This window comes from Rhinoderma darwinii, chromosome 2 (genome assembly GCF_050947455.1).
Source record: "Rhinoderma darwinii isolate aRhiDar2 chromosome 2, aRhiDar2.hap1, whole genome shotgun sequence".
Classification (NCBI taxonomy): domain Eukaryota; kingdom Metazoa; phylum Chordata; class Amphibia; order Anura; family Rhinodermatidae; genus Rhinoderma; species Rhinoderma darwinii.
In genome coordinates this window covers 285,819,457-285,846,275 of record NC_134688.1, presented here as the reverse complement: position 1 = coordinate 285,846,275, position 26,819 = coordinate 285,819,457, and the positions used below count along the sequence as shown (strand labels likewise).

General features: G+C 40.4%; 1 protein-coding gene across 3 annotated transcripts in view; it reads right to left on the bottom strand.

The window, feature by feature from the left end:
• Positions 1-26,819, bottom strand: part of HIVEP3 (HIVEP zinc finger 3) — a 95,516-nt gene that overhangs the window by 10,002 nt on the left and 58,695 nt on the right. For 2 of the 3 annotated variants that reach the window (XM_075853389.1, XM_075853388.1), the window contains 5 exons: positions 19,213-24,393; positions 13,348-13,481; positions 5,664-5,839; positions 5,386-5,484; positions 3,523-4,334 (listed from right to left, as the gene is read on the bottom strand). In XM_075853389.1, coding sequence (XP_075709504.1) covers positions 3,523-4,334; positions 5,386-5,484; positions 5,664-5,839; positions 13,348-13,481; positions 19,213-24,000 — 6,009 coding nt within the window. In that variant the 5' untranslated portion in view covers positions 24,001-24,393. Of the gene's footprint in view, positions 1-1,638; positions 1,750-3,522; positions 4,335-5,385; positions 5,485-5,663; positions 5,840-13,347; positions 13,482-19,212; positions 24,394-26,819 lie in introns of all 3 variants that reach the window. The other variant, XM_075853390.1, reaches the window with a different exon arrangement.

Below are 26,819 nucleotides of genomic sequence, written 5' to 3'. Positions count from 1 at the left end.
TGTTAAATTAAAAAAAATACACACACCTTTTTTACAATAAACATTAAAATAAGTCTCAATACATAAAATATACACATATTCGGTATTGGCACGGCCGTAATAACCTGCACAACAATTTTTTTGAGTCATTTATGATGTGTACTCTGTAAAAAAAAATACAAAAAAAAACTTTTTTCTTTCACTTATTGTGAGGCACGAGGTGTTTTGAATTTAACCTCCATGTGCCTCACATTAATAGTAATTACCCCATCATGTACCTTACACATTAACCCATTATGACTAGGAAACATGATGGGCTTATTATTATTAATGTGAGGCACGTTCAAACATACACACCTCGCGCCTCACATCAGAAAATGGAAGAACTTTTTTTTGTCATCACTGTTGGCAAAGTATTGTTTTGGTATCGAAATCGCAATACTAAACGAAGTATCGGTATCGAAGTCCAAATTCTGGTATTGTGACATCCCTAGTCTAAATATACCACATCCACAGCCTTATAGAACTTATATCCACAGTCCAGTCTAGAACTTACCTCCTCATAGAAGCTAATCAGCTTAGTTTAACATGACCGATCCCTCATAAACCAATGGTGATTTGCAGTTATAACTTAATTTTCTTTGAGATAATCTAGGATAGAATCTCTTAAAAAAAAACTTAAATATTTTACCCACAAGGGAGGTTAAACTTACAGGCCTATATTTTCCGGGCTCACTTTTTGACCCCTTTTTGAATATCTGCACTACATTTGCTATGTGGAACAGATCCTGTCATTAGAGAATCCTTAAATATAAGAAATAAGGGTCTATCATGGCACTTATTTCCTGCAAAACTCAGGGGTGTATGTCATAACTCATGGGAGGTATGCAGGTTCTTTGCATCCTACCCATTTGTAAAGGTTGTTTGCTATTTGCCAAGTCAAATCCAAGTGACACTGAGTCCACGTTCCTTTGCCGATGCCTGACTGAGACATTAGCCAAAGATGAGCAAGATCCTATCTAGTCGTTCTAATAGCAGTAGTTGGTTTTTTTTTTTTACTGCCTCAGTCCCTTTCTACAAAATAGAGTAGCTGCCATAATTAATAGATACAATTATACCAGGAAAAACAAAGACGAAATAAGAAAGTTTCTGGAGAATTATAGATTAATATTAGAAGAGTAGAGTACTTAAGCCATTCTATGTTGTTTAGTGATTTCCGTCCCTTTAGCAGATTAGCATTGCTGAGATCCGTCAGTGTCACATTTATTCACTTAGGCCCCATGCACACGCTCGCGATCGTGGGCTTGGCTGGGGGGCGGCGGCTGCCGCATTTTCGGGACATGCTCCCATACAAAGTATGGGAGCACGGCCCGTAAAACACGAAAAAACTGACATGCTCCATAATTCCCAGCACAGTTCTACGGCACGGACACCCATCCGTAGAAAACGGAAAGGTGTCCATGACCAATAGAACTGAATGGAGCCGTAATTATGGCCGAATTTACGGTTGTGTGCACGGGGCCTAAGACCCCGCAGAGAGGTAAAGATTTGGCCAATTCAGTCAGTAGGCAGAAAAAGAGTACTGCCAGAGTATTACGGTGTGTGCCCTTGGTGGCCAATAGCTTACAAGAAATAAACATGTTGTGTCAGACAGCTCACCTTGTTTGCGTAAGCATTGATGGAGGCTGCCAGTACCCCCTGTTAGCCATCAAAACTAGAAACAGCGCAATTTGACGCAAGTCGACAGTATACGATGTTATATTCCGATTCCTGTCCCATATTAAATGTAATAAGAATTAATAAGAGTACTTGTAACATGACGCCAGAAAAGGCAAGTAGACAACTTTATTTATGGGCAATAAATTATGTGGCATGCAAAGCATTTATATCATGTTCATAAAGAGAATCTATAATGAGCATCTTTATAATGTGATTGACATTTTGTGTGTTTAAAAGCCCACGCTGTATTCTAATTACACGGACTCCTGGTCTAAATGACGAGGGGCATCACGTGGCTGCTGCTGCGGTGCACAAGTGCCGTGGCCATGACTACGTGGTGCCCTAGTCAATGAAGGTGCGCTTTCGAACAGTGCCTCAAACTCACATTCGGTGTGCTGTTTAGGGGTATAATTGCACCGAACGAATCAAATTTATGGAATGCTCTCTATAAAGTGTTAACAGAATAAATTTGTATCTTTCTTGTGTATAAATAGGAGCTCTGCTCATCCATGAACCGTACTCTATTTTCTGCTGTAAAATCAAGTGTGGTTCTGACTGGAAATTCACATGCTGGAAAAAGCAAACTCATCTAGCCTGCTGTTATTTCCATACTCCTTCCATTTCTTCCTTAAAATACAACTTGCTGACTTTGTGGATAATTTGTCGGTAAGGCAATATCTGGGATGTCTTTGTATATACATATTAATGTTAAAAAAAATCAAGGATTTTTATTATACCGGACACAACCTGTAAAGTAACATTCCAAAATAAAGGCGGGAAAGAAATATGCTTAAAGGGGTATTTCCTTTTTTAACATATACATTTTTTTTGTGTGTATTTAAAAGTTATACAATTTTCCAATATACATTCTGTATCAATTCCCTTTTGCTTGCAGTCACTCAAAAGGAATATTGATTGTTTACTCCCAAGGGTTAAAAAACTCTTTCTTAGTCATGTGATGGACCGACAGGTGCACAGCTCATTGGTGTTACAGTACAATTATCAGAGATGCACCCATGTGTCCATCACATGACCAGGACAGATATTTATATACTGGGAGTAAACAATGAATGTTCTTATTAAATGACAGCAAGCAGAGATCTTGAAAAATGTGAGGAATTGATAGAGAATGTACATTGGAAAATAATAGCTTTTACTTATACAAAGAATAACATTTATTTGCTAAAACTAGAGTACTCCTTAAAGGGGTTATCCGGGATTTTAAAATTCATGGCCTATCCTTAGGTTAGGCCGTCAATATTAGATTGGTGGGGGTCTGACTCTCGGCACCGCCACCGATCAGCTGTTTGAAGGAGCTGTGGAAATTGCTGCTACATCGATTTCATTTTTGTTCGTACTCGCACATGCAATTACATTCGTAGTGGCTGTGCAAGCTTTTGCAGCACTGTCCCATTTACTTGAATAGGACAACGCTGCAATACCGGATAAGCGGGGGTGACGAGAGTTGGACCACCACTGACCCAATATTGATGGCCTATCCAAAGGATAGGCCATCAATTTTAAAATCACGGATAACCCCCTAATCCAAAGTCTAAGACCTGGTTTACATAATTGCTCAGTACTATGAACAAACATTTTTTTTTGCATAGATAGAAATGTCCATGACTGATGATCGATGATACAACTAGATAACTTTAAGATACTCCCCCATCTATCTATATTTAAAAACAGTAAACTGTTGTTTCAGTTCCTTAATGATTTAAGTATAAAAGACATAACCATAAGTGTGGTTTGCATAATTTAAATGAATCAAAAACAAACTATTCTAACTTTCCATTACAGGATTCCTGGCTTATTCCTTACCTTGATCCCTGAAGTCTCCAGAAGTTCAGAATTCCTGTGAGGTTGAGCTCTGGATGGAAATACTCCATGATGAGATTTCAAGTGGGTCTGAGCATCCGACCTAGTAAGATGGGGCTCTTCTCTCCCAGGAGATGGGTACCGTGGCGGGGAGGTCAGTCCACCTCTAAAAGCTGCATAACGCAGACTTGTGACTTCACTGTTGGGGGATAAATGTCTGACGGGTGGTGAAGAACCCCGCTCTGGGGACATGTAAGCCCTCGGTGAAAGACTACGATGTGGAGTTAGTCGTTGAGGCGAAACACATCGTAGTGGAGATACTTCCCTAGCTGATGGCAAACGCTGGCATGGTGACATCCCCCTGCGGGGTGAGGTACAGCCTATCGGTGAAAAACATTTTGGTGAGCTTTCTCTCTTCTGGAGAAGATGTCTTCTGGATGGTCCAGCTCGACTACTCCCCATCTCTTTCCCGGGAGACCATTGTCTGTGGGGAATTAGCTCTTGAGACTTATCAGATATCAACAGTGCTTGGGAATCTTTTTCAGAAATCTCGGATGTATGTAATTGTCGAGAAGAAAACTGGCAAACAGAAGTGGTATCTGCATCGTCTGGGTTTTGTCTTGGCTCATTAGGTGAATAAGAAGGGACAGTACTGGGTGAGAGATCTGGATTTTTCTCTTCCTGACTTTCATCTTCTTCATCATCCTCCTCCTCCTCTTCTCCATCAGAATCTTCCTCGTCATCTGTATCTTCCAAGTCAGAAAACTGATGCTCTTCTACCAAATCACTCTCCAGCCATCGCTCATCACTTGTCCCTGTAAAATACATATAAGAGTATTGGAAATAATTAAAGCTTATAATGAAGATAGAGACTATTGCAACACACCACTTAGTGACATGGAGAAAAAAAAATGGTGTCTGTTGACACTATTTAGAGTCAGCAACTCTTAGGGTATGTTCACACGGCAGCGTCCGTTACGGCTGAAATTACGGAGCTGTTTTCAGGAGAAAACATCTCCGCAATTTCAGACGTAATGGCAAGTGCAGGCGCTTTCGCTGCGTCCATTACGGACGTAATTGGAGCTGTTTTTCCATGGAGTCAAGGGAAAACGGCTCCAATTACGTCTCAAGAAGTGACAGGCACTTCTTTGACGCGGGAGTCTTTTTTACGCGCCGTCTTTTGACAGCGGCGCGTAAAAAAAATGACCGTCGGCACAGAACATCGTAAAGCCCCTTCAAATGAATGGGCAGATGTTTGCTGCTGCTTTGGAGCCGTATTTTCGGACGTAATTCGGGGCCTATTTACAGACATAATTCCCTTAAAGTGGACCTATTAGCTATCCTAAGAAGTCTTTATTTTAGTAAAAACGTGCATTCCCCATAAAATAACAATGCTGGCACATCTTTTGTTAGGACTCTGCATTGTGCCTGTTATTCCTCCTGGAAATGTATGAACAAATTGACAAGTGGGTGTACTATGGCGCTTATGAATAGTGTGTGTGCCTACACATTCTGACACTGTGAGAGCTGAATGGTCAGAGTCAGGGTTTGAGACCCCCCTATCTTTGACAAGGGAAATTGTAACACTAAGTTGTCACATTATTTTTATATTTTCCAGGAAGAATAGAAGAGTAGTGGCTCAATGCAGGGTTCTAAGAAGAAACTTCAGAATTGGTATTTTACGGGGAATGCAAGTATTTAGACAACAGACCACAGTTCTCTTTAAAGACAAGCATTGGTTAAAAAAAAAAAAGGGTTTCTCTATTTACCAGCAGGACACTCTCTGCTCTAGTATTCACCATGTTGATGGTTATTTCTTCCAAAATGCCTTATTACTTTGTCAATATGTAAAATAAAATACAGTACCTTCCTCTGCATCCAGGTCAGCAAGAGACGGTGGCACTAAACCTAGTTCCTGGCACTTTTTGCTGTGTGCTTTGGATTTCATGTGTTTAGTTAGATTCCCTAAAAAATATAGCAGAAAACAATGTACAATTATTTACAGCTTGTTAATGCTGTGCATTCCTGTGGTCAAAATCTTTGCCAAGGACAGTTGATGATGTTTTGTCTAAGTGCTCGATTATTAAGTGTTAAAGAGAAAAACTAGAGATTCCTCAGCAATTGTAATAAGGAAAGAAAGTCACCTTTGGTTTTGAAGGCAAAATTGCAGTGCTTGCACACATATGGCCGGTGATCTGTGTGTGTGCGAATATGTTTCTTTAACATGCTTGGCTTCTTGCAACGAATCCCACACTCCTCACACACATACTTTCCCCGGCCACGGCCTCGCACATAAACATACTCCTCATTTGATTTGTACCTAGAGTATTCGAAAGCAAATTGAAAAAAAGTTATAGTATTAATTCTGTCACTTCTCTTAGACACTAATCTTAAAAAGTTTAAATAAAAGGCACTCAAAACACTGGATTGGATTAAAATGAAAGCATCTTTCCACCTTTATATGTCATTTCACAGTTTACCTATAGAATTAATCTACATACAAAGTCTACAAAGAGTCTATAGCAGCATTAAAGGGAACATGTCACCTATATTGTTTTTTCATCATTCAAACCAGACAGTGAAACATAATCTTTTTTTCTGATCTGTTTTTATTTTTTGATTGTAGATTTTTTTAATTCTATTTACTGTACATGATTATGGGGCAGCCATCATGCCCTTAACAGCATTTAGAGATATGCTTTACAGTAGCCACATGGACCACAGAAATCTGTGAACAGGAGGGGACTCATTGAATTGGGAGAGATTTCTAGGTATGCTCTGTGACCCAAATAGAGGTCATTGTCCAGGATAGGATAGGAGGGGAGCTGTGTCCATTACATATTGTCAATGGTGGATCCTGTGTTAGCTATATATAGGTGTTACCTTTCATTGTAATCCTGTCGGTGATGATAATGAGATGACAGCTGAGAAGTGATCTCTACAGAACAGGAAGTGGCAGTCTATTGTGAGGCTCAGTGGTCAGAGTGAAAACTACAAGATTTTAGGATAATTTTTTTAATATAAATAATGACAAAGCAAAAAAAAAAATAATCACCCAAATTTCTTAAAAAATATGTTTAACATAAAAAATCTGATTGAAACAATAGGTCATTTTTTTTATGAGAAATTACAGGGATAAAGTATATCCCATGATTCTGTGCTGGCTGAATGCCTGCAAAGTACTTCCTTTGATGATTTGCAATTTGGGACATGGACTTACTAACTATGTCACTGCAAGGATGGGTATGACTAACAGGTTTTCATATGTTTCCAACGAAGACCAGCAGAATTGTGAATGCAGCTCAGGACTATAATACGGGTTATAACTGAAAATCAGTACAAATAATGAAATGTATTTACAAATTAACTTTTCATGTAGTATGTAGAAACTGTAAAAAGGTGGATATACCCTTTAGGTAAGTTTAGATGAGAGATCAATGATAAAAGAAACAAATAAAGGAAAATGCAGATACACACACAATAAATTAATTGAATCCAGTGAAAAACGTCATGCATCAAATTTAGCCAATTTTTGTAAATTATTTAGGAAACAGGAAGTGGGTAGGTACATTCATGATAGATGGGACTGTTAGAATAAGGAGAGGTCCAGAACAGAAAAGGGATCGGAGAGATGGATTGTAATGGACGTACATGGTATATGGTATGGTCTACAGTGTGAACTAAAAGTACAACAGTGACAAGAAGAGAATAGGGGACATGTAGATAAAGTATGAGAAAGAAAAATCAATGACAAGGTAAATGTATGTGAAATATAAGAGGTAATGGAGAAAGGTAAGGTAAATGTTTTTAGAAGTTTATACAATAGAGAAAATGACAGTGCCATTTGTCTTAGAGATCACAAGTGTCACAGGACATGGCGGTCTTCCCAGAAAAGCCAGCTATGCCAGCTTCAGTTAAAATGTATGTAAAACATAAAATAATACTCTCTTTTCTGATCTAAATTTTAGACAAATTCTCAGAAACTATAAAAAGAAACAGAAAAGAACCCCCAATATATTCCTCAACAACTGTCTCAGTTGCACCAATGCAATTACCCTACTTATAGGGATTTTCTCATTAGGGACCATATGTTCTCCCCATATGCCCTATTAGGGCATATGGATTTCATTGAGAGGGATCCCCTGCTCAGGGAACCCTCCTCCTCTGTGAGCCAGAATCGAGAACTGCTAACAAGCAGCGACTCTAGTGTGGCTATTTTACATATGCTTGACACTTGGAGACTCAGGCCTCCAGCTTCCTTTCCAAACTCCCACCACAACCGGATGATGGGATTTGAGGCTATATTGACTCTGTTTAAAGTTGATCCTTGTGGCGCTTTTTGTTTTTGTTGTTTTTAGTGTCAACATTTTTGGTCTAACTCCGAAGGTGCCTGGCTAGTAGCAAATACATACACACACAATAGTCACTAGGACACCCTCTAATTCCCATAAAACTTTAATTTCCATCAATAAATGTTACAAACACCAATTTGTGTATTACCCTTTCCTTTATTATGGCAGGATTGTCTAGATTGGTTTTGCCTCCCTGGTGGTCTAGGGTAATGGAGAAGTTAAAGAACACCTGCCATTTTATGTAAATACTTGTATTCCCCATGAAATAACAATTCTGGAAGATATTTTCTCTCTGTGTTGTACCGTTTCTCTGATGAAGAAATTGACAACAGGGTGATATCACACGTGTCAATTTGGCGTATACCTACACAGTCTGACACCGTCTAATCAGTGCTGACAGAGTGGGACTGTGTAAGGACACACCCCGTTCACAAGGGAAACGGTAACACCAGTTGTCAATTTATTAATTTCCAAGAGGAATAACAGTGTAACGGTATTTACTAAAATAGGCATGCCAGGAGAGCTGACAGGTCCTCTTTAATGCCTGATTCCTTGCTGGTTTTGGGGCTGTGGAGTGGTTAATGCTTGCTTTCCTGATGGTCTAGGGTACATTAAGGATTGATATATGGTGCTTAGTGGCTTTTTAAAAAAAAAAAAAAAAAGAGACATCTGACACAAAAGCTTCAATTTTTTCCTCTCGTTTGGGTCTAAATGAAAACAATGGGGTCAGTTTAGATGTACAGTAGATTTCCCATTGACTTTTTGTAGCAAGAGGCTGAGGGCACTGACGTAATGATGTATAGGTATTAAATAGCCCCAATGTTTTTGGAATCGTGTTATACGGGTCCCATATAAGCAGCCCATATCATATAGGCCCATAAAGTACATCTGTATGATCATATAAGGTACACAGATGTTTTTTCTTTCTCATGGAGAATTGCTTCTAGGGGAGAATACTGAAGCAAATGGAGGTGCAGAGAGGTACCAGATGGACCACAATAATAGTTTGTGTTGCAACTCCAAATTGTAGTTCACATGTCTCCACACCTTGTACATTACAGTTGAATCATATGACCTAAGTATAAGAAACTTAGTTTGAATCAAAGGCAAGACACCAGATTTAGGGTACAACCAAATGTTTTGTGCAAACTACTGGAAAACCATTGAAAAAAAAAATGCAGACACACATAAAAGGCATCATAGGTGATCATTATATATATAATATATATATATTATATATATATATATATATATATAATATCCAAAAATGGCGACAGCACTCTGCAAACACTAATTCCACCTAAACACTATAAATAAATATGCATGAATCTACTTACAATAGTGAGGTTTTTAGTGCACATTTTGATCAAATTGTGTGAGCCCACCTGCCACGACAAGGCGACCTCTATAAGGTGGTTCCCTACGCTGCTCGTACCCCCAGAACTGGGACTAAGCCTACATCTGTCCGGGGTGATTTTAATTAGTTTAATGCTAGTTCCTACCCTGCCCAGGGTAGGCTTAGTCCCAGTTCTGGGGGTACGAGCAGCTTAGGGACCCACCTTATAGAGGTCGCCTTGTTGTGGCAGGTGGGTTTACACAATTTGATCAAAATGTGCACTAAGAACCTCACTATTGTAAGTAGATTCAGCAGCAATGCATATTTATTTATAGTGTTTAGGTGGCATTAGTGTTCGCAGAGTGCTGTCGCCATTTTTGGATATTGTATTGTTTGCCTTCTTAGGCTTCCTTTCCCCTCTATACACGTTTTGTATCATTTTGTTGTAATGTGCTCATCAAGTTTTGTTGTCTCTTCTATATATATATATATATATATATATATATATATAAATATATATATACATACACACACACATACATAACTGTAGCAGAGGGTGAAGAATAATATACTGGCCTATTATACGTACTGATTAAGAGAGAAGACAAGGATTCGGACCCTCATAAGATGGTCATATGTACACATTTTCCTACACTTCATCATGTGACACTAATCTCCCTTGCTGGGGAATTCCCTGTCCTACTGCTGGCAATGACCCTGTCACTACTCGAATACCAGCTGGCAGCATGCATAATGTAGACAGGAAAGAGAGGGTGGGAGGAGGGTAGGCAGTTGATTTAACACTTTCAGGTCTACAAAACATTTGCACAGTATTTTTCAGAGTATGAGTGCAATATGCAGTTTACATACATGCTATAGAACCTTATACAAATACCATGTGTTAAATGTTAGCCAGCTAACATTCCTTTATAGTGGAACGCTCAGTGCTAATGTTAAAAATCTTCATTTGTGTTACTTATCTTCAGACCCTATAAGCTGCAGCTGTGCTAAAAAAGACAATCTAAAAAGTCAGAGACTGATGGCACCAGGTATAATACTCAGAAAAGAAAGCCTATGGATGCTTAGAGGAGAAGGTGTTGACAGGCAAAGGTGAAATGGGGATAGGAAAGTAAGGGTACCTGGGAAGTAGGGTAGTAGAATGGCAGGTCTAGGAAAGGTCAGGAAGACAGCAGGTGACATCTGGGGGATGTGGTCAGGGAATCATGGATGAACCCTGGGGAAAAGGTCAGAAAATTGTAAATCAGTTCTGGGGAAGAGCTTGAACAAAATGAAAATTGGCAGTGACACGGTCATCATCACTGGCACCATTGGACACTTCTCAGATATCATTGTAAGAAAAGGGTTTACAAATATGTATCACATAGGGGTGTTTTTAAGATTTCAAAGCATAGCATCAAATGATGGACGAGTGACTCGGGGCAACTGCATTTAGAATAAGAAAGAACATTCACATATAACCACAGAACTGGCACCCTTGGGGAAATGGAGAAATGCAGGAATAGCAGCATGCGCTCATGCTGCCAGCCTTGTGAATATGAAACAATCACCTTGAGGACACAGAACAGACTCTCTGGTGGGTGACTGGATGTGGGGGAGGGTTGGCGGTGAGATCATCGCAAAGAGATCCAGTCTGAGTTAATATTTGTCTGCGGTCGTATGATGTAAGATTTGAGAATGCAGCTTCCTCTACCTCTCACAGGAACAGAAAGAGGAGGGAGTAGAAGAGTAAAACGAAAAAGAGAAACAAGAGCGCGGTAGAGGTAGGAGGGAGAGAGACAAAAAGAATAGGAGAGGTGGGGGAGTTACAAGAATAAATTGTGCCAAAAAAATTTCAGGTAGGGGGTAAAAAGGTCAGAAGATGATAAAGACCATGGAGAGGTTTCCACATAATTATTATAACATCCAGTCTTGAGCATTTTATTATATGAGCTCTTCAAATGAGAAAGGGTATAGAACAAGTATATTAAAACAGAAAAGAGAGTGGCATACGTGACAGGCACTGTATAGAAGCATGGCAGATTATGGTAAGGAAAAAACACAGCCAAGCTTCCAGAAAGTATATGAGAACATACTGTAATGCACTTGCATCAATACATTTTAGACAAAACCTATTAAATACTATAATATATCTGTCGCATCTATGCGGTGGCTGTGCGACACAATTATGGTCGCACTGGCAGGCCCCAACTCCCTTCCCCCAATCGAACATAAAATAAAAACAATTTACTCACACAACTACTCCTCTTCCCCCCAGATCTTCTCAGGCTTCCTGATCAGGCCGCTGGCACATACAAGGTCCTGATTTCGAGCAGCGTCAGGATGTTATATGTGACGCAGGCACGCAGAACAGGACCTTATACGCACTGCGGTCTGATATAGGAGCCTGGGAAGATCCTTGGTGGAATGGGGACAAGCGGTGAGGTGAGTAATTTTTCTTTCCCATTTATCTTCATTTATTTTATTTTAATATCCGATCATGTAGGGGGGGGGGCAGTACGGTACCTGGCACAGCCTGTACCCTGTTACGCCCCTGGCCATAGAGAGAAATCTACGCCAGCTAGGAGCTGGATTTGATTTTTGCTATAATTTACGCCAGTTTCTTTTGGCCAAATGGCCATTTGCAACTTTTCTAAGTTAGAAAAATGGCGTAGAACAGTTGATAAATTCCCCCCAATGAGTTTCCTGTTGAACTGCAGCAGTCTGAATCAATGATGAGGCAGGAGGTGAATTTCAGACTACCGCAAACTCCCTGTAGACACTGTGGAAAAGCTGAAGTCACAAAACAAAGCACTGCCCTAATGGAGCAGAGCTAAAAAGCTGTAAGCACTGATAAACATAGGAGATATGCTTCACCTATTGGTACCGGACATTCGCTTTAAACCACATGGTGGTACAAGTGGTGGAGAATGAGTCTATAGGGTAACACAGTTACATGTGATTAAAGGGATTTTCAATAGACAGTAAGGGCGGCCCTTTTACACAGGCCAATTATCGGGAAAACGAGCGTTCCCGATCATTGCCCTGTGTAAACAAGGCAACGATCATCGGCTGATCGTATCATTTCTGCAGCAGAAAATATTATCGTTGTCGGAAGCACAACTCCCTGTGTAAACAGGGAAAAGTTCTGCCTACATGATAGAAATGTAAGGCGACGAGCAATAGTAGTAACGAGCGATCATCCCTATATATTACTTATAATAGATCCTCGTGAAAGGAACAAATGAGTGCCCATTAACGAGCTGTCTTGTTGATCGGCGCTTGTTTGTTACGGACAAAATTGGCCGTTGTAAAAGGACCCTAAATGTCATGATCCACAATGCATTTTGATGTTTTCGTTTTAATGATCTAGTATTGATGATACATTTATACATTGATGAGGACATCCTTCCGATCAAAGGAAACTTAGAGGATCTGTCACTAGGATCTGTATCTAGTTTATTAATTTCCTATCTTCTAACTAATCTTATAGGCGCTATAATGCTGATAACTACAGTGTCATTTTTAAAAAAAAAAACGTTTTATTATTTGCAAAGTTATGAGCATTTTTCTAAATATGCTAATTTGGCTATACTTGCCAAATGGGAGGTTACACTTTCTTTTCACTCTGGGCGGTGTAATGTTTTCTGTATGACGCTGTCCAATCAGTATAGAGCTTCTCCCCCTTCCCGGCCCAGCAACCCTGTGTGATCGTATAGTATACAGCTTCCATTCCCGACTGTGTTCAACTGGTGATTCCTCTGGTTGTTTCACAGCTAGAACCGTGATCCTGGTGCTATAGGAAAGATTAGAATCTCATCTTTCATATGCCACCACTGTTCTAGGTGGTCCACAGTCGGAGATATGGCTATTTGAAGTGATCCCCCTTCCCTCCAGCCTCAGGAGAATCGCTGGTGTTGACACCCACTTGTCTAGAATAGCCTCATTTACATATTTAGAAAAAAACGTATAACTTTTAAAATAATAAACTTTTTGGGCCACAATGTTCACGAGCATTATGAGTGTGATAGTGCCTATTAGATTAGCTAGGAGATTGGGCATTACTAAACTAGTGACAAATCCTCTTTAATGTGAAAAAGGCATCAGATAATTTTTAAACATTTTCACTGAAACTGTACTCACCCTCCCTCAAAGATTCGTATACGTGAAGGCTCTCCTCTCTTAGCAGTTGGCACAGAGTCTTCTGATTTTACCCTTTTTTCTTCCTCTTTACTCGTTCTAGATGTCTCTTTAGGCGCTTGAGTGAGAACATGAGCCTGTTTTTCATCCCATTGCAATAAGAAAAGATACAATGAATCTTTAGGATACTTAAATTGTTGTCGTAATTAGAAATCAATAGGCTACAAAAGGTTCTTGTACAGTATATCAGTAAAAATAGTTGCTTCTACTCTGAAGATAACATGACCAGAAACATACCAGCTATTGTGTGATGCAACATGCAAAAATCCAAATGTTGATGTATAGGTATGTGGATTACTTAAAAGAATTTTCTCCTTAACCAATTTTTTTTTTTTACACATTTTATTAGTTCCCCTAGGGGACTTGAACCAGCGATCACTAGATCGCTGGTACAATACACTGCAATACATGGATGAGTTACAGAAACAGCGTAACTCGCTGAGCTACGCTGTTTCCGTAACTCCCATAGTAGTGAATAGCAGTTACAGAAGCAGCATAGAATGCTACGCTGTTTCTGTAACTACTATTCAGTTCTATGGGAGTTACGGAAACAGCGCAGCTCAGCGAGTTACGCTGTTCCCGTAACTCGACCATGTATGCAGTTTTCGGAGCTACCGAGTTCCGCAAACAGCATAGCTTGCGATGCTACGCGGTTTATGTAACTCCCATTCACTTCTATGGGAGTTACGGAAACAGCGTAGCTCAGTGAGCACTCGGCTGCTTACGTAACTCCCAACCATCTAACCAGGAAGTGGCCGGGAGATGGTGGAGCGAGTAAGGTAGAACGGGGCTTAGGGGGCCCCATTCTAGAGATAGGTGCGGGTCCCAGAGGTGGGACCCGCATCTGTCTGACATCCTGTGGATATGTCATAAATGTCCTTCATGGGAAAACCCTATAAATGCTGCTGTCGGTATGGACCGCGGCATGTAACTAGTGAAACAGCCAGGAACACCGCCATCGCTGTTCCTGGCCGTTAGACCAGCGTGTCAGCTGCTGACACCTGCAGTGTATGGAGTGGGCTCAGCGCGCCAGCACATCATGGGTCAGGAAGGGGTTAAGTAAGAAGCGGTCAGGGGGCTGGGGGCTGCCGGGTCCCTTGACTGACGACTATAAGGCACCCAGCACCCACATATTTGGTATCTTTGAGGTCGGCAGAAGTTGCCAAATATATATTCGGGTGTGTTTGCCCAGTGGCATGCACCAGATGTCAAAAAAGGTCACCAGAATTCACATATCTGGAAAAAAAAAATGCCAGTTTTAATTTTTTCCATCCAAGTCAATGAATTGTCTGGAAAAAAATAGAGTGCTAAAATATTTTATATGTCACTAAACAAATACCTTGGGGGTCTATTTTCCTAAAAAGAGTCATTTTGGGGGTGTTGACAGTGTTTTGCCACCTCACAACATCTGTAATGGTCATATGGTGTCAGCAAACCAGCTTTGGAAAATGTGCTCTCCAAAATCCAGTTTGTGCACTATTCATTGCGCCCAGCGTGTAAGAAATGCGCACACATTTAGCATCACTAAATATGTATTCAGGTGAGTAAAATATATCACTTATTTTTTTTACACAATGTGGAAGCCCAACATGTTTTGAGAAAAACAAGACCTGGAAAAGTAATAGAAGAACAATTTTCTTTTAAATTGGCACATTTATTCATTCACTTTGATGGAATGAATACCCCAGTAGACTACAGTATTGATTCCGTCAAAACCCTTAAACAATGGTGACAAACGGAAACCATTTGAAGCGGATCCGTCACCATTGAAATCAATGGTGATGTAAACCTATGGTTTCCGTTTGTTTCAGTCAGGGTTCCGTTCATGGGTTCCCCTGACGGAAAGCTCAGACAGCACCCATGAACGGAGCGCAGATGTGAATGAAGCCTAAGTAACAACAGTAATAGTATGGCAGGTATAAACAACAGAAAGAGATTAAATGCTGGGTTATCCTAAACAGTAAGGTTGTCCTTTTCCTGAGCAGGACCACCAACTAAGTAACATTCTGATAGCATAACAGTGAACTTTTACCACAGTTCCCAGAAAACAGGGGAGCATGTGTTTCTCTTGTGTTTTCCCACAAGTGGTGACCACTAGAGAATTGCAACCCACAGAGGAGTTGTCTTCAGGGAACCCCTACTGTGGTGAAACCTGGGGAATGATATATACATAGCATTTGGTATTTCTATTCAATACACAAGTTTCTTTTCAATACACAAATCTCTGGTTGGTCATGTAATTCCGTGGTGTTACCTTTTCTAACCCTACAGAAAGCTATATGATTGTTATCAGCTAAATCTATATTCGGTAAAGACTAGAGACCGTAAATAGGACTGCTAAACCACATTGGCTAAAGCAGCTCCCGATACGGGACACAGTTGTCCTTACGATATGAGCCAGTTGAAGTTGTCTGTAAACTATAAACATTATAATAGACATGATTCTAGAAAAAATAAGGTTTTTTTACTGTATGAAGATAGACTTTTTCGCAGAAATAGGCAACTGACAAATCTGCAGCGACTACATGATGCTATCATGTACCAGCATCTCTAAGGAAAGTTCCAGCACCTTGTTAAATCCATTCCATAAAGAATAAATGAGGGTCCTAGTCACTACTAAAAAGCTGTACCTGATAAACGGGTCACAAGTTACATCTAATAGACTATTACTAGTTATCATAACTAGTATTTCCGAAACTAAGAAGAAAAACTAGAAAAGGAATATCATCATCACCTGACAAGAATCTAACCCCTCTTCTTCTCATATACTTGATATTTATCTCAGTATGATCCATGCAAATGTCCTAGAACTTGGTGGAGTACTGAATGATCTGGGAACAAGCACAACTCTAAAGGGGGTTTTCCAGAATCATAAAGTATCGCCTATCCACAGGATAGGAGATAATTGTCTGATTGTTGGGGGCCCGACCGCTGTGACCCCCACCGATTGTGAGAATGGGGATTCCAAATCCCCAGATTCTCCTCAGTGCACCCCCCGCAGTGAGGAGGAGCTTGAATGGAGCAACGGTCTCGCATGCCCCCGCCATTCCAGTCCATGTATATCAGAATGACGGAAAGAGCCGAGCACTATACGTCTTTGCCATAGACTTTGAATGAATTGGCAGCGCGTATGCTTGAACGCTGCTCCATTCGAAGTCTGGTCAGGAGTGTTGAGGAACAAGAGATTCAGGACTCCAGTTCTTACAATTGGTGGTGATCATTTATGATTCTGGGAAAACCCCTTTAGCCACTCTTTTCAAAAAGATCCATCAAAACATTTCATTATGAATTATGATAAACACCTTTATTTTATTTATATATATATATATATATATATATATATATATATATATATGTAAACAGTACTGTGCAGAACTTTTAGGCTATGTTCACACGCAAAAACGGCTCTAAAATGCCTCCCATTGATTTCAATGGGAGGCGTCGGCGTCTTTTTCCCTGCCTCGCGGGAAAAAGAAGCGATATGCCCGATCTTCGGGCGTTTACGCCTCTGACCTCCCATTGACTTCAATGGGAGGCAGAGAAAGCGTATTTCACAGTGTTTTATGGCCGCGGCGCTCAATGGCCGCGGGCAAAAAACGGCGCGAAAATCGGCGTGCAAGGAGAGGAAAATCTGCCTCAAACTTCCAAACGGAATTTTGAGGCAGATATTCCTCCTGCAAAATACTCCGTGTGAACATAGCCTTAGGCAGTTATGGAAAACATTTGAATGCTTTCAAAAATAAAAGTGTTAAGTTTTTTTTTTAAATTCAATTAACAAAATACAAAGTGAATGAACAGAAGAGAAACCTAAATCAAATCAATATCCGGTGTGTCCACCTTTTGCCTTCAAAACAGCATCAATTATTTTAAATAAACTTGCAGAAAGACAGGGATTTTTTAGGATTATAGTCAGGTGTATGATTAACCAATTATACCAAACATGTAATAATGATCATGATTTTCATATGTAGGTTGAAACACAATCAACTGTTAACAGAAACAGCGGTGTAGGAGGCTTAAAGAGGCTCTGTCACCACATTATAAGTGGCCTATCTTCTACATTATGTGATCGGCGCTGTAATGTAGATTAAACCAGTGTTTTTTATTTAGAAAAACAATCATTTTTGACGGAGTTATGACCTATTTTAGCTTTATGCTAATGCCTTTCTTAATGCCCAACTTGGCGTGTTTTACTTTTTGACCAAGTGGGCGTTGTGGAGAGAAGTGTATGACGCTGACCAATCAGTGACCAATCAGCGTCATACTCTTCTCTCCATTAATTTACTCTGCACATAGTGATCATACTAGATCACGATGTGCAGTCACATACACACACACACTAACGTTACTGAAGTGTCTTGAGAGTTAACAGACATCGCCTCCAACCGGGACGGTTTGTCCATTCACAATCCCGACACTTCGGTAACGTTTGTGAGTGACTTACAGCACAGCACATCGGGATCACGCTGTAAACTGTCATTTACAGCGTAATCTCGCAAGTTTACGCTTGCTGTGCTGTAAATCCCACACAAACGTTACCGAAGTGTCGGGATTGTGAATAGACATCGTGTCCTGGCTGGTAGGAATGTCTATTATCTCTCAAGACACTTCAGTAATGTTAGTGTGTGTGTATGTGGCTGCACATAGTGATCTAGTAAGATCACTATGTGCAGAGTAAATGAATGGAGAGAAGTGTATGATGCTGATTGGTCGCCGATTGGTCAGCATCATACACTTCTCTCCACAACGCCCACTTGGTCAAAAAGTAAAACACGCCCAGTTGTCTATTAAGAAAGTCATTAGCATAAAGCTAAAATTGTTCGTAGAAGTCTAGCCAGAAGTGGTCTTCATGGAAGAATTGCGGCCAAAAGGCCATACCTTCGACGTGAAAACAAGGCCAAGCGACTCAACTATGCACGAAAACATAGGAACTGGGGTGCAGAAAAATGGCAGCAGATGCTCTGGACTGATGAGTCAAAAGTTGAAATATTTGGCTGTAACAGAAGGCAGTTTGTTCACCGAAGGGCTCGAGAGCGGTACAATAATTAGTGTCTGAAGGCAACAATTAAGCATGGTGGAGGTTCCTTGCAAGTTTGGGGCTGCATTTCAGCAAATGGATTTGGGGATTTGGCCAGGATAAATGTTGTCCTCAATGCTGAGAAATACAGGCAGATATTAATCTATCATGCAATACCATCATTAAGGAGTCTAATTGGTTCCAAATTTGTTCTGCAGCAGGACAACGACCCAAAACATACAGCCAATGTCATTAAGACCTATCTTCAGAGTAAAGAAGAACAAGGAGCTCTGGGAGTGATCATATGGCCCCCACAGAGCCCTGATCTCAATGTTATCGACTGTCTGGGATTACATGAAGAGACAGAAGGATTTGAGGAAGCCTACATCCACAGAAGATCATCTGTGGTTAGTTCTCCAGGAGGTGTGGAACCCTCCCTGCCGAGTTCCTTCACAAACTGTGTGCATGCAAGTGTACCTAGAAGGTAGGTACCAAATATTTATTGGATGTAGATTTCTCTTTTGTTCATTAAATTTGTATTTTATTATAAAGAAAAAACTATTAACACATTTTTGAAAGCATTCTTACTTTGCAGCATTTTTTACACAGCTGCCTAAAACTTTTGCACAGTAATATTATATACATATATATATACATATATATATATATATATATATATATATATATATATATATATATATATATATATATATACTTAATTTTATTATGGTCTGAGAAAAACGTGGAATTACTGAATGGAAAAAGTTAAAGGTCAAATTTGTATTTCTTACCTCTGTCATTTTGGGTTTCCGAGTTCGGGAGTGTGCCACGTTTGAATCTGGTTGTGGAGCATTAGCAACGGTATAAATTTCTGAGCTAATTTTCTGCTTGGACCTCAGTAGAGATAATGCCACCCTGGTTGAAACTCCAGGAAGATTTGGGTTATATAAACTAATACACCAGCTAGAATAAACAGAAGCCATTCGGTCATTTTGTTGCATGTGATTTGGCTTGACATAGTTCAGGTAGCACCAACTGACATTAGTGGTTGTGTGCAGAGTTGGAAATGCCTGGACATTTTTAGCCTCTGCTTCCTCTTGGGAGCTTGCTGCATGGCTTGGTGGCGTAACAGATGAAATAGGAACAAGCAAACTTTTATCATCCATTTCTTCTTTAACTTTTATGCTAACATCTTCTTTTATGTGTTCCTCCTGTAAATGCAATTGACCCAAAGTAGTTGGTGATAACTGTATTTTATGCCTTTCTAGTACTGTTAATGGATCAGTAGCTGGAGGCAAGGGTGTTAACAACTCCGATCTGTTTTCTGGTGTAGAAATAAAAACAGATATATTTGTTGATCTGCTTTGATCCAACACTGACAGTTCCTTCAGCAACGGCTTCTGCACTCTCTGGTCTGGATCATCTTCTTCTTTCACTCTTTTCTGCTGCTGGGTCTCCATTGTGAGCTCCAAGCTGCCAGCCGGGGATAACATACGCTTACTACCCCCTACAGATGATGAACTTACATCAAATCCTAGGACACTCTCAACAGAAGAACCAAGAGGGACATAGTTGCTTGGGTCCATCTTTGGAAATGGCACACGTAAATAAGGTATTTCACTTATTGTGCTCTCATCTTTTGGTAAGATACGAGTAAGGTCAAAGCCATGATAACCCTTGGATCGACCATCACTGATTTTATGTATAACAAGGGAAGATGGACTGCAGGATGGCTGTGTAACAAGCATTTGTGACAGTGTGGTGTACATAGCATTACCATATGAAGGCATATGTGTCTCAATTCTGACTGGAACAACTAATGATGCAACAGGTTCTGAAGGTGAAAGGGTGACTTGTGTAGAAGGTTCCAAAGCCAATGGGCTGTGAGATTGGAGGTGGATGCTTTCAGAAAAATAATCTTTGGATGGTGAAAGGTTGGAAATAGACAGTGGAGGAGAGCTCTCTGGTTTTATTTGCGGATAATGGCAACCAATTTGTGCAGACACTGGAAGAGCGAACTGTGGTTGTATAGGCATAAAGAACGTACGGGGCAATGATGAGGATGCTGAGTAAGGCAAGTGTAGAAACGGAGAGTGAGGTCTGACAGGAATGTCTAGAACATGAGAGGTTACATGCTGGGGTATTTGAACATGCTCTGGATGCAAAAGAGCTGGCTGCGAAGGAATTGGTGGAATATGAAATATAGAATGTGTGATCGGTTGTAGAGAAAACGGAGCAGACATATTGCTCATAACTTGAGAAGGTAACAGTTCCGCAGGATGTGGAGGCAAATGCAATAATGGTTGTATAGGAAATATAGATAATTGGTGTGATAAATAGCTCTTTTCTGTTTCATCAGTCAAAGAATGAACGGTTCTTCGATTTTGCTTTGGTTGGGAAGGAGAACTTTGCTGCTCTGTAGGGGAAATCCTGGAAGATTGTTCATGAGAGCCCATGCCTAATACTTGGCTAGAAGTAGACGGTTTATCTGATTCTTTCCAGTCATGTGGCAATAGTTCAGGTTCAAGTTCAACATGTCTGCTTAGAGAAGTTTGTCGAAGTGAGAAGCACTTCCTTCGCTCCTGAGCTGTTGGCATTGATGTTGAAGATGTTAAATTACCATAATCAAAAGATTTGCTTCTATTTTCTGAAACCTGTAGTGTGTGAGATATATTTGGTGTCTGCTCAGACGCAGATCTCCTCATTTCTCTCATATGGTGATGGTGGGAAGGAACAGTTAGCATGTGATGTCCAAGTGCCTTACTAGTGCCCTCTGATGACAGAACCAGTACTTCAGTTTTAGAACCCTCTTCTCTGTCAAATGAGACAGAATGACTGGAGGCATGAGAAAGACTGCTGTCCTGACTGGGGCTACGTGTGAGGGACATTGATTCAAAGCTGGAATCTCCAGAAGACTGTGCCATTTCTGCTAAGCGTAACCTCTTCTTTTTTGGTGGGAGCTTTTCAGCTGGAAGCTGTGCAAGTGTCTGACTCCTCTGTGGCCACTGGAACTCTTCTACTTTCTCTTGTTCTTTGGGAGGATCTTCAATGTCAACCTCTGGCTTATCTGGTTCTTCAGTAACTAAGATTTCTGGTACCTGAATGTTGTGCTGACGGACTAACTTATGCTGTAAAGGATGAGATGACTGAGTATGAGGTCTTACAGACATTTGTGCTAGAGTCAAATCTTCCTCATCAAAACTACACTTCTTTTCAATTGACTCAGATTTTTCAAATGAGCTAGTGTGCTGGATGACAGAAATTTCCTTAGAGATTGTAGTCTTTTCTTTACTCTCTACATCTGACAAGGATGTAGATTCACTTCGACCACCAAACTGCTTAGTGGCATCAGAGCACAAAGTCAAGGATGCAGTGGAAGTGGCAAAGTGCGATTCTAGTGCTGTGGCAGATGGTGGATACTCAGACCAATCAGACATTTGGGGCTCTTCATCATCTCCAAGACTCTTCTCTTTCCTTCGCTTTCGCAATGTAGATAACTCTAGACTTGGTCCTAACTTGTAATTAACCACCTGAGGCCATGCTTCCTGTTCTGAAAGTTCTTTTCTGATTTCTACAGGGCTTGGAGAGCTCAAAGATGGAGGTTTTAAAATCTGTCGTTCCGAGCAGTAGTATTTTTTGTGAGTTTCATAGTTACCCATTTTCTTGTATCGAGCACCACATATGTTACATTCATAGGTCAAACCCTTTACCCTACCCCCTTTTTTTGACTTTTTGGGAACTTCACTTTCTTTCCCTTCCATGTCTACAGATGTTTTCACAGAAGTGTCTTTTCCTGTTAAACTACCTTCATCTAAAGAGTAGTCCATTCCTAAAGGTAGCTCTATTGCTGGTTGTCTTTTTAGTAAGCGTGGATGTGAAGAGAACATATGACTGTGGCTCACAGCTTCTGAATCCACAATTCGATCATCAAATGAATAACTAGCTCTAAATGGATGTGGAGAACTTGCAGTGGATGCTGAGGAAGGCATTGAGTGGCTTCGAAGAAGAGGCACGGTGTCTGTGGCACTGTGGGACTGCTGAAGGGAAGAGAATGAATGTTCAGCTTTTGTCTTTTCAGATAAGGACTTCGTATCTATTTGGGAAATTGAACCTGGTGATTTAACATCAAATTGGAAAGGTTCTCGATACAAAGTTCCTTTAGGAGACTCATTGCTGCTTCTCCTAGACAATGAGCTTCTCCGTGGTTTAACACTGTCAATCTCACTAGTATCCACTACAGCCTCATTAATTGTAATGAGTTTGGTAATATGCTCAATTACCTGTGTCCTTGGTAAAGACATTGATGCCATAGTTGTTTTTTCTTCTGCTGCACCTAAAAGAGGAGGACTGGCTAGCATGGAGGTTCTTTGCCCAATCCTTCCACATTTACCCAGAATAATTTCAGCATATGACTTAGCATTGGTATTGGGTGGACTTATTTGCTGCTCTGCACTTTCTGAACGTGAAAAATAACCAGATTCTGTGCTTCCTTTACTTCCTGGGCTGAGAAAAGTCTGCTCCTCACTGGCTTTCTTTCTTTCACTCAATCTAAGTGCCAACTTTTGCTTTATACTGTGAGTATCTTCTGATTTTTGGATGAGTTCAGATGGAGGTTCAGTGAATGTTACACTCTCTTCAGAGGTCTGGGATATGTGTTGTTGGGACAAAGAAAAGAGATCATGGGCTGTACCTTGGTGACTTGGCACAACTTTGGTATCACATGTTGACAAGTGATGCTTTTGTTGTGGAGACAATTCCACAAGGTTTGACATTGTGCTTGTCTCATCCTCAGAGTCTGTGCTTTCTCCTTCTGATGGATCATCAATTTCTTCTCCTCCAAGTCTTTCCATCTCTAGGTTAGATGGGTATGTCTCTACACTAATTTCTGATGCCAACCCGGCTTTGATTCTGTGAGCATGGGACTTCCTATGCTTATACAGATTACTTTTTGTCTTAAAAGAAAACCCACAAGGGACACAGGGATATGGCCGCTCCCCAGTATGAGATCTGATATGCTTTTGTAGAACACTTGGCTTGGCGCACGGTCGGCTACAATATTGGCAAATATATTTGCCTGGCTTTTGGGGCTTCTTCTCCTTTTTAGGAGGCTCATCTGCTTGCTTTACGGAAACCTGAGTTGGCCGCTGGACGTAAGTTTTCTGAGAAGGGTCTTCTGCCGGACGGCTAAGCCTGGCATGGGATGCAGGTGAAGAGAAAGACCTGGACGGACCCGACTGTATTGGATCTAAAACTTGCCATATTTGGCTTTCATGAACATGCTCTGTATCCACACGGGGAGCCATAAATGCTGGTGAAGCAGGCTGTGATTTTGAAACGTGATGTTGTTCGAGCAATGGAACTTTTGGTTTGCAAGGTCTTCCCACTCTCCTAGGTGGACCCTCTCTTGCTACCTTTAGGGAGCCTGGCAAATGTGTGCGTGGTAGAAGCTCTTCTTTATCACTAACTGTATAGCCTTCTGCGCAAGATACTGTGCCTTGTAACTCCTCTCCTTTGTTCGACCTTTTCCTTACACCTTCCTCCGACTTCCTTGTGCTCTTCTGGCCTTTCTCTGGCTCCATCACCTACACCAGAGGCTCCAAGTGCTATTTTTGCAAAGTCCTGTGGTGCAGTATTTACTAACCATGATAAAATAAGAAAACAAACTGCATTGCACCTCTGAGGGAAAAGCCTTGTCAACAAAACATTGACTTAAGGTATTTGGTCATAAAGTTTTTACATGTAAAAGAAAATTTATCCTCAAAAATCAGCATTTGTTATCCATGGTTAGTCACTTAAATGAAAGTGCAATCTGCAAAATCAGTACAAATATTGTTCCAGTAAACTCCATAGAAGGTTTGGCTCATCATTGTCAGTCATGTCTTCTATTCCACCAGGAAAGACTTGCTTGTTAAACTTTAAGATTTTAAATGTCCATAGTTTCTTACAAGGAAGTTGATGGTTGTACTGCAAATCTGTACAAGAAAAAAAATATATAAATGTATGTAAGATAACGTTTAACATTAGGAAATCAAAAACTCTTAATATTAAATCTCAAGATAAACAAAGGCTTAGAGCACTTAAAGACAACACATTTAAGAAAGTATTTTCTCACATAGCACCACATATTAATGCAAAAGAAAACAGATTTTTAAGCTAGCCATACATTAGTAATTTTAGATTTCCATTCTCTGAACAACTTGTCGTTCATGGCTGGTCTAAGAAGAGTGTTATTTTGGATGACAACTTTTTAATTTTAAATGACAAATGGCCAAATTGATATCTGCCTTGTTCTGTAGCCTAGTCTGGGCTTATATTTATAGGATCTAGATCTGTAGTTTGGCATGAAGAACTGCCCCCGAGGACAACCAAAATAAAATCCAACCTGGCAGATCAACTTCCACAGATATCTGTCTTTAGTTTGTCACATTCATTTGTGTCATGAAAAGGGTCCAACACTTGACAGAAAATGGTGTAAATCAGTCTTTTTGGCCATTCAAAATCTCTATTGTATGGCCAGCTTTATAGGAAATAAACGATTGGGTGTTTTAAGAGCCATTCTTATAAAGAAATACCTTTATTTTACAAAATCATGTACTCTATTACCTTTTTACCAAAACACTTTCCAAATGAAGGAAATTGATAATCCATACTAAGTGAACAGTCACAACATAAAATTGTGTTATTCCTAAAGCAACCATTAAAATAATATGGCTACAACACATTTTCTTTGTTTTGTTTCTTGTAATACAGCTGTTGATAAGATAACAAGGAAATAAAAATATTCTGCAGAGTAATATAAATTGTTGAAAGAAACAAAATACTGGAGAGAATAGGATACATATTTGCTGAAAAACTAGAGCAGCATGGAAAAGTGGAAAATTTGGAATAAAAGTGAGAAAATGTGAATATTAAAACATTAAGGTAAAGCTCTAGTGACTAAAGAGTTAGGCCCAATGCACACGAACGTAATAACGCCCGTAATTACGAGCCGTAATTACGGCACGTTTTTACGGGCCCATGGACTTCTATTGGCCATGGGTACCTCCAAGTATGCTTACGGGAAGGTGCCCGTGCCGTTGAAAAATATAGAACATGTCCTATTTCAGGCCGTAATTACGGCACAGTCAGGCCCATAGAAGTCTATGGGGCTCCCGTAATTACGGGTGACTACGTGTGTGCACCCGTAATTACGGGAGCGTTGCTAGGCGACGTCGGTAAATAGTCACTGTCCAGGGTGCTGAAAGAGTTAAACGATCGGCAGTAGCTGTTTCAGCACCCTGGACAGTGACTTCCGATCTCAATATAGATCAACCTGTAAAAAAAAAAAAAAAAAAAAAGACGTTCATACTTACCCGGAACTCCCTGCTTCTTCCTCCAGATCCGGCCTCCTGGGATGATGTTTCAGCCCATGTGACTGCTGCAGCCAATCACAGGCTGCAGCGGTCACATGGACTGCCGCGTCATCCAGGGAGGTCGGACTGGATGTCAAGAGAGGGACGCGTCACCAAGACAACGGCCGGGTAAGTATGAACTTCTTTTACTTTTTCTGCGGAAAGGGCTGTCCCTTCTCTTTGTACTGCACTGATAGAGAGAAGGGCTGCCGATTACTGCAGTGTAATTTTGCAGTGAAAACGTGCCCGTAAATACGGGTGGAATACGGGTGACACCGGACCCATATTTACGGGCACGGGTCCGTAAATACTGGTGCAATACGGGTCGAATACGTGTGACCAAGCACCCGTATTTACGCCAGTATTTACGGGAGGACAAAAATACGTTCGTGTGCATGAGGCCTTAGTCCGGAAATTAAAAAAATAAAAAATAAAATAAAAATCTGCGTTTTGGACTTCTGGTGCCCCGATCCGCTGAAAAGGGGTGCCCCATTCTATAGGGGTTGTACACTATGTAGAGATCAAGTGACCACTGTGACTAATAGATCTGGCGCTGTACTTGAAGGATGCTATCACGAGGCAAGGTTTATTTATTGTATACTATTCCCTAGTATATGAAAGTGGCTCTTAACCACAATTAACTTTAGTAGATACAAATTTAGTCGATACAAATGCAGTTCAAAATGACATTAGGTGAAACAAGCAGGGCTGCGAGTTAAGGGAGGATAATGGAAGCTTATACAATTATAAAACCAGTCACTGATAAAAGAGAAAAAAAAAAGCACGTAGTGTATTACACAAATACAGCAATGAATGCAATGGGAACATACGCTACCAAATTGATGAGAAAAAGTAGAAGTCTAAAAACCAGTATGTACACTTCAGTTTTCCACAATGTCACTGCAAATACGGAAACAGAAAGAAAAACGCAGTGATTCTTGACAAAGCTTCCAACACAGATATAAATGCAGTCTTAGACTAAATACACAGACAAAATTGAGACCGCA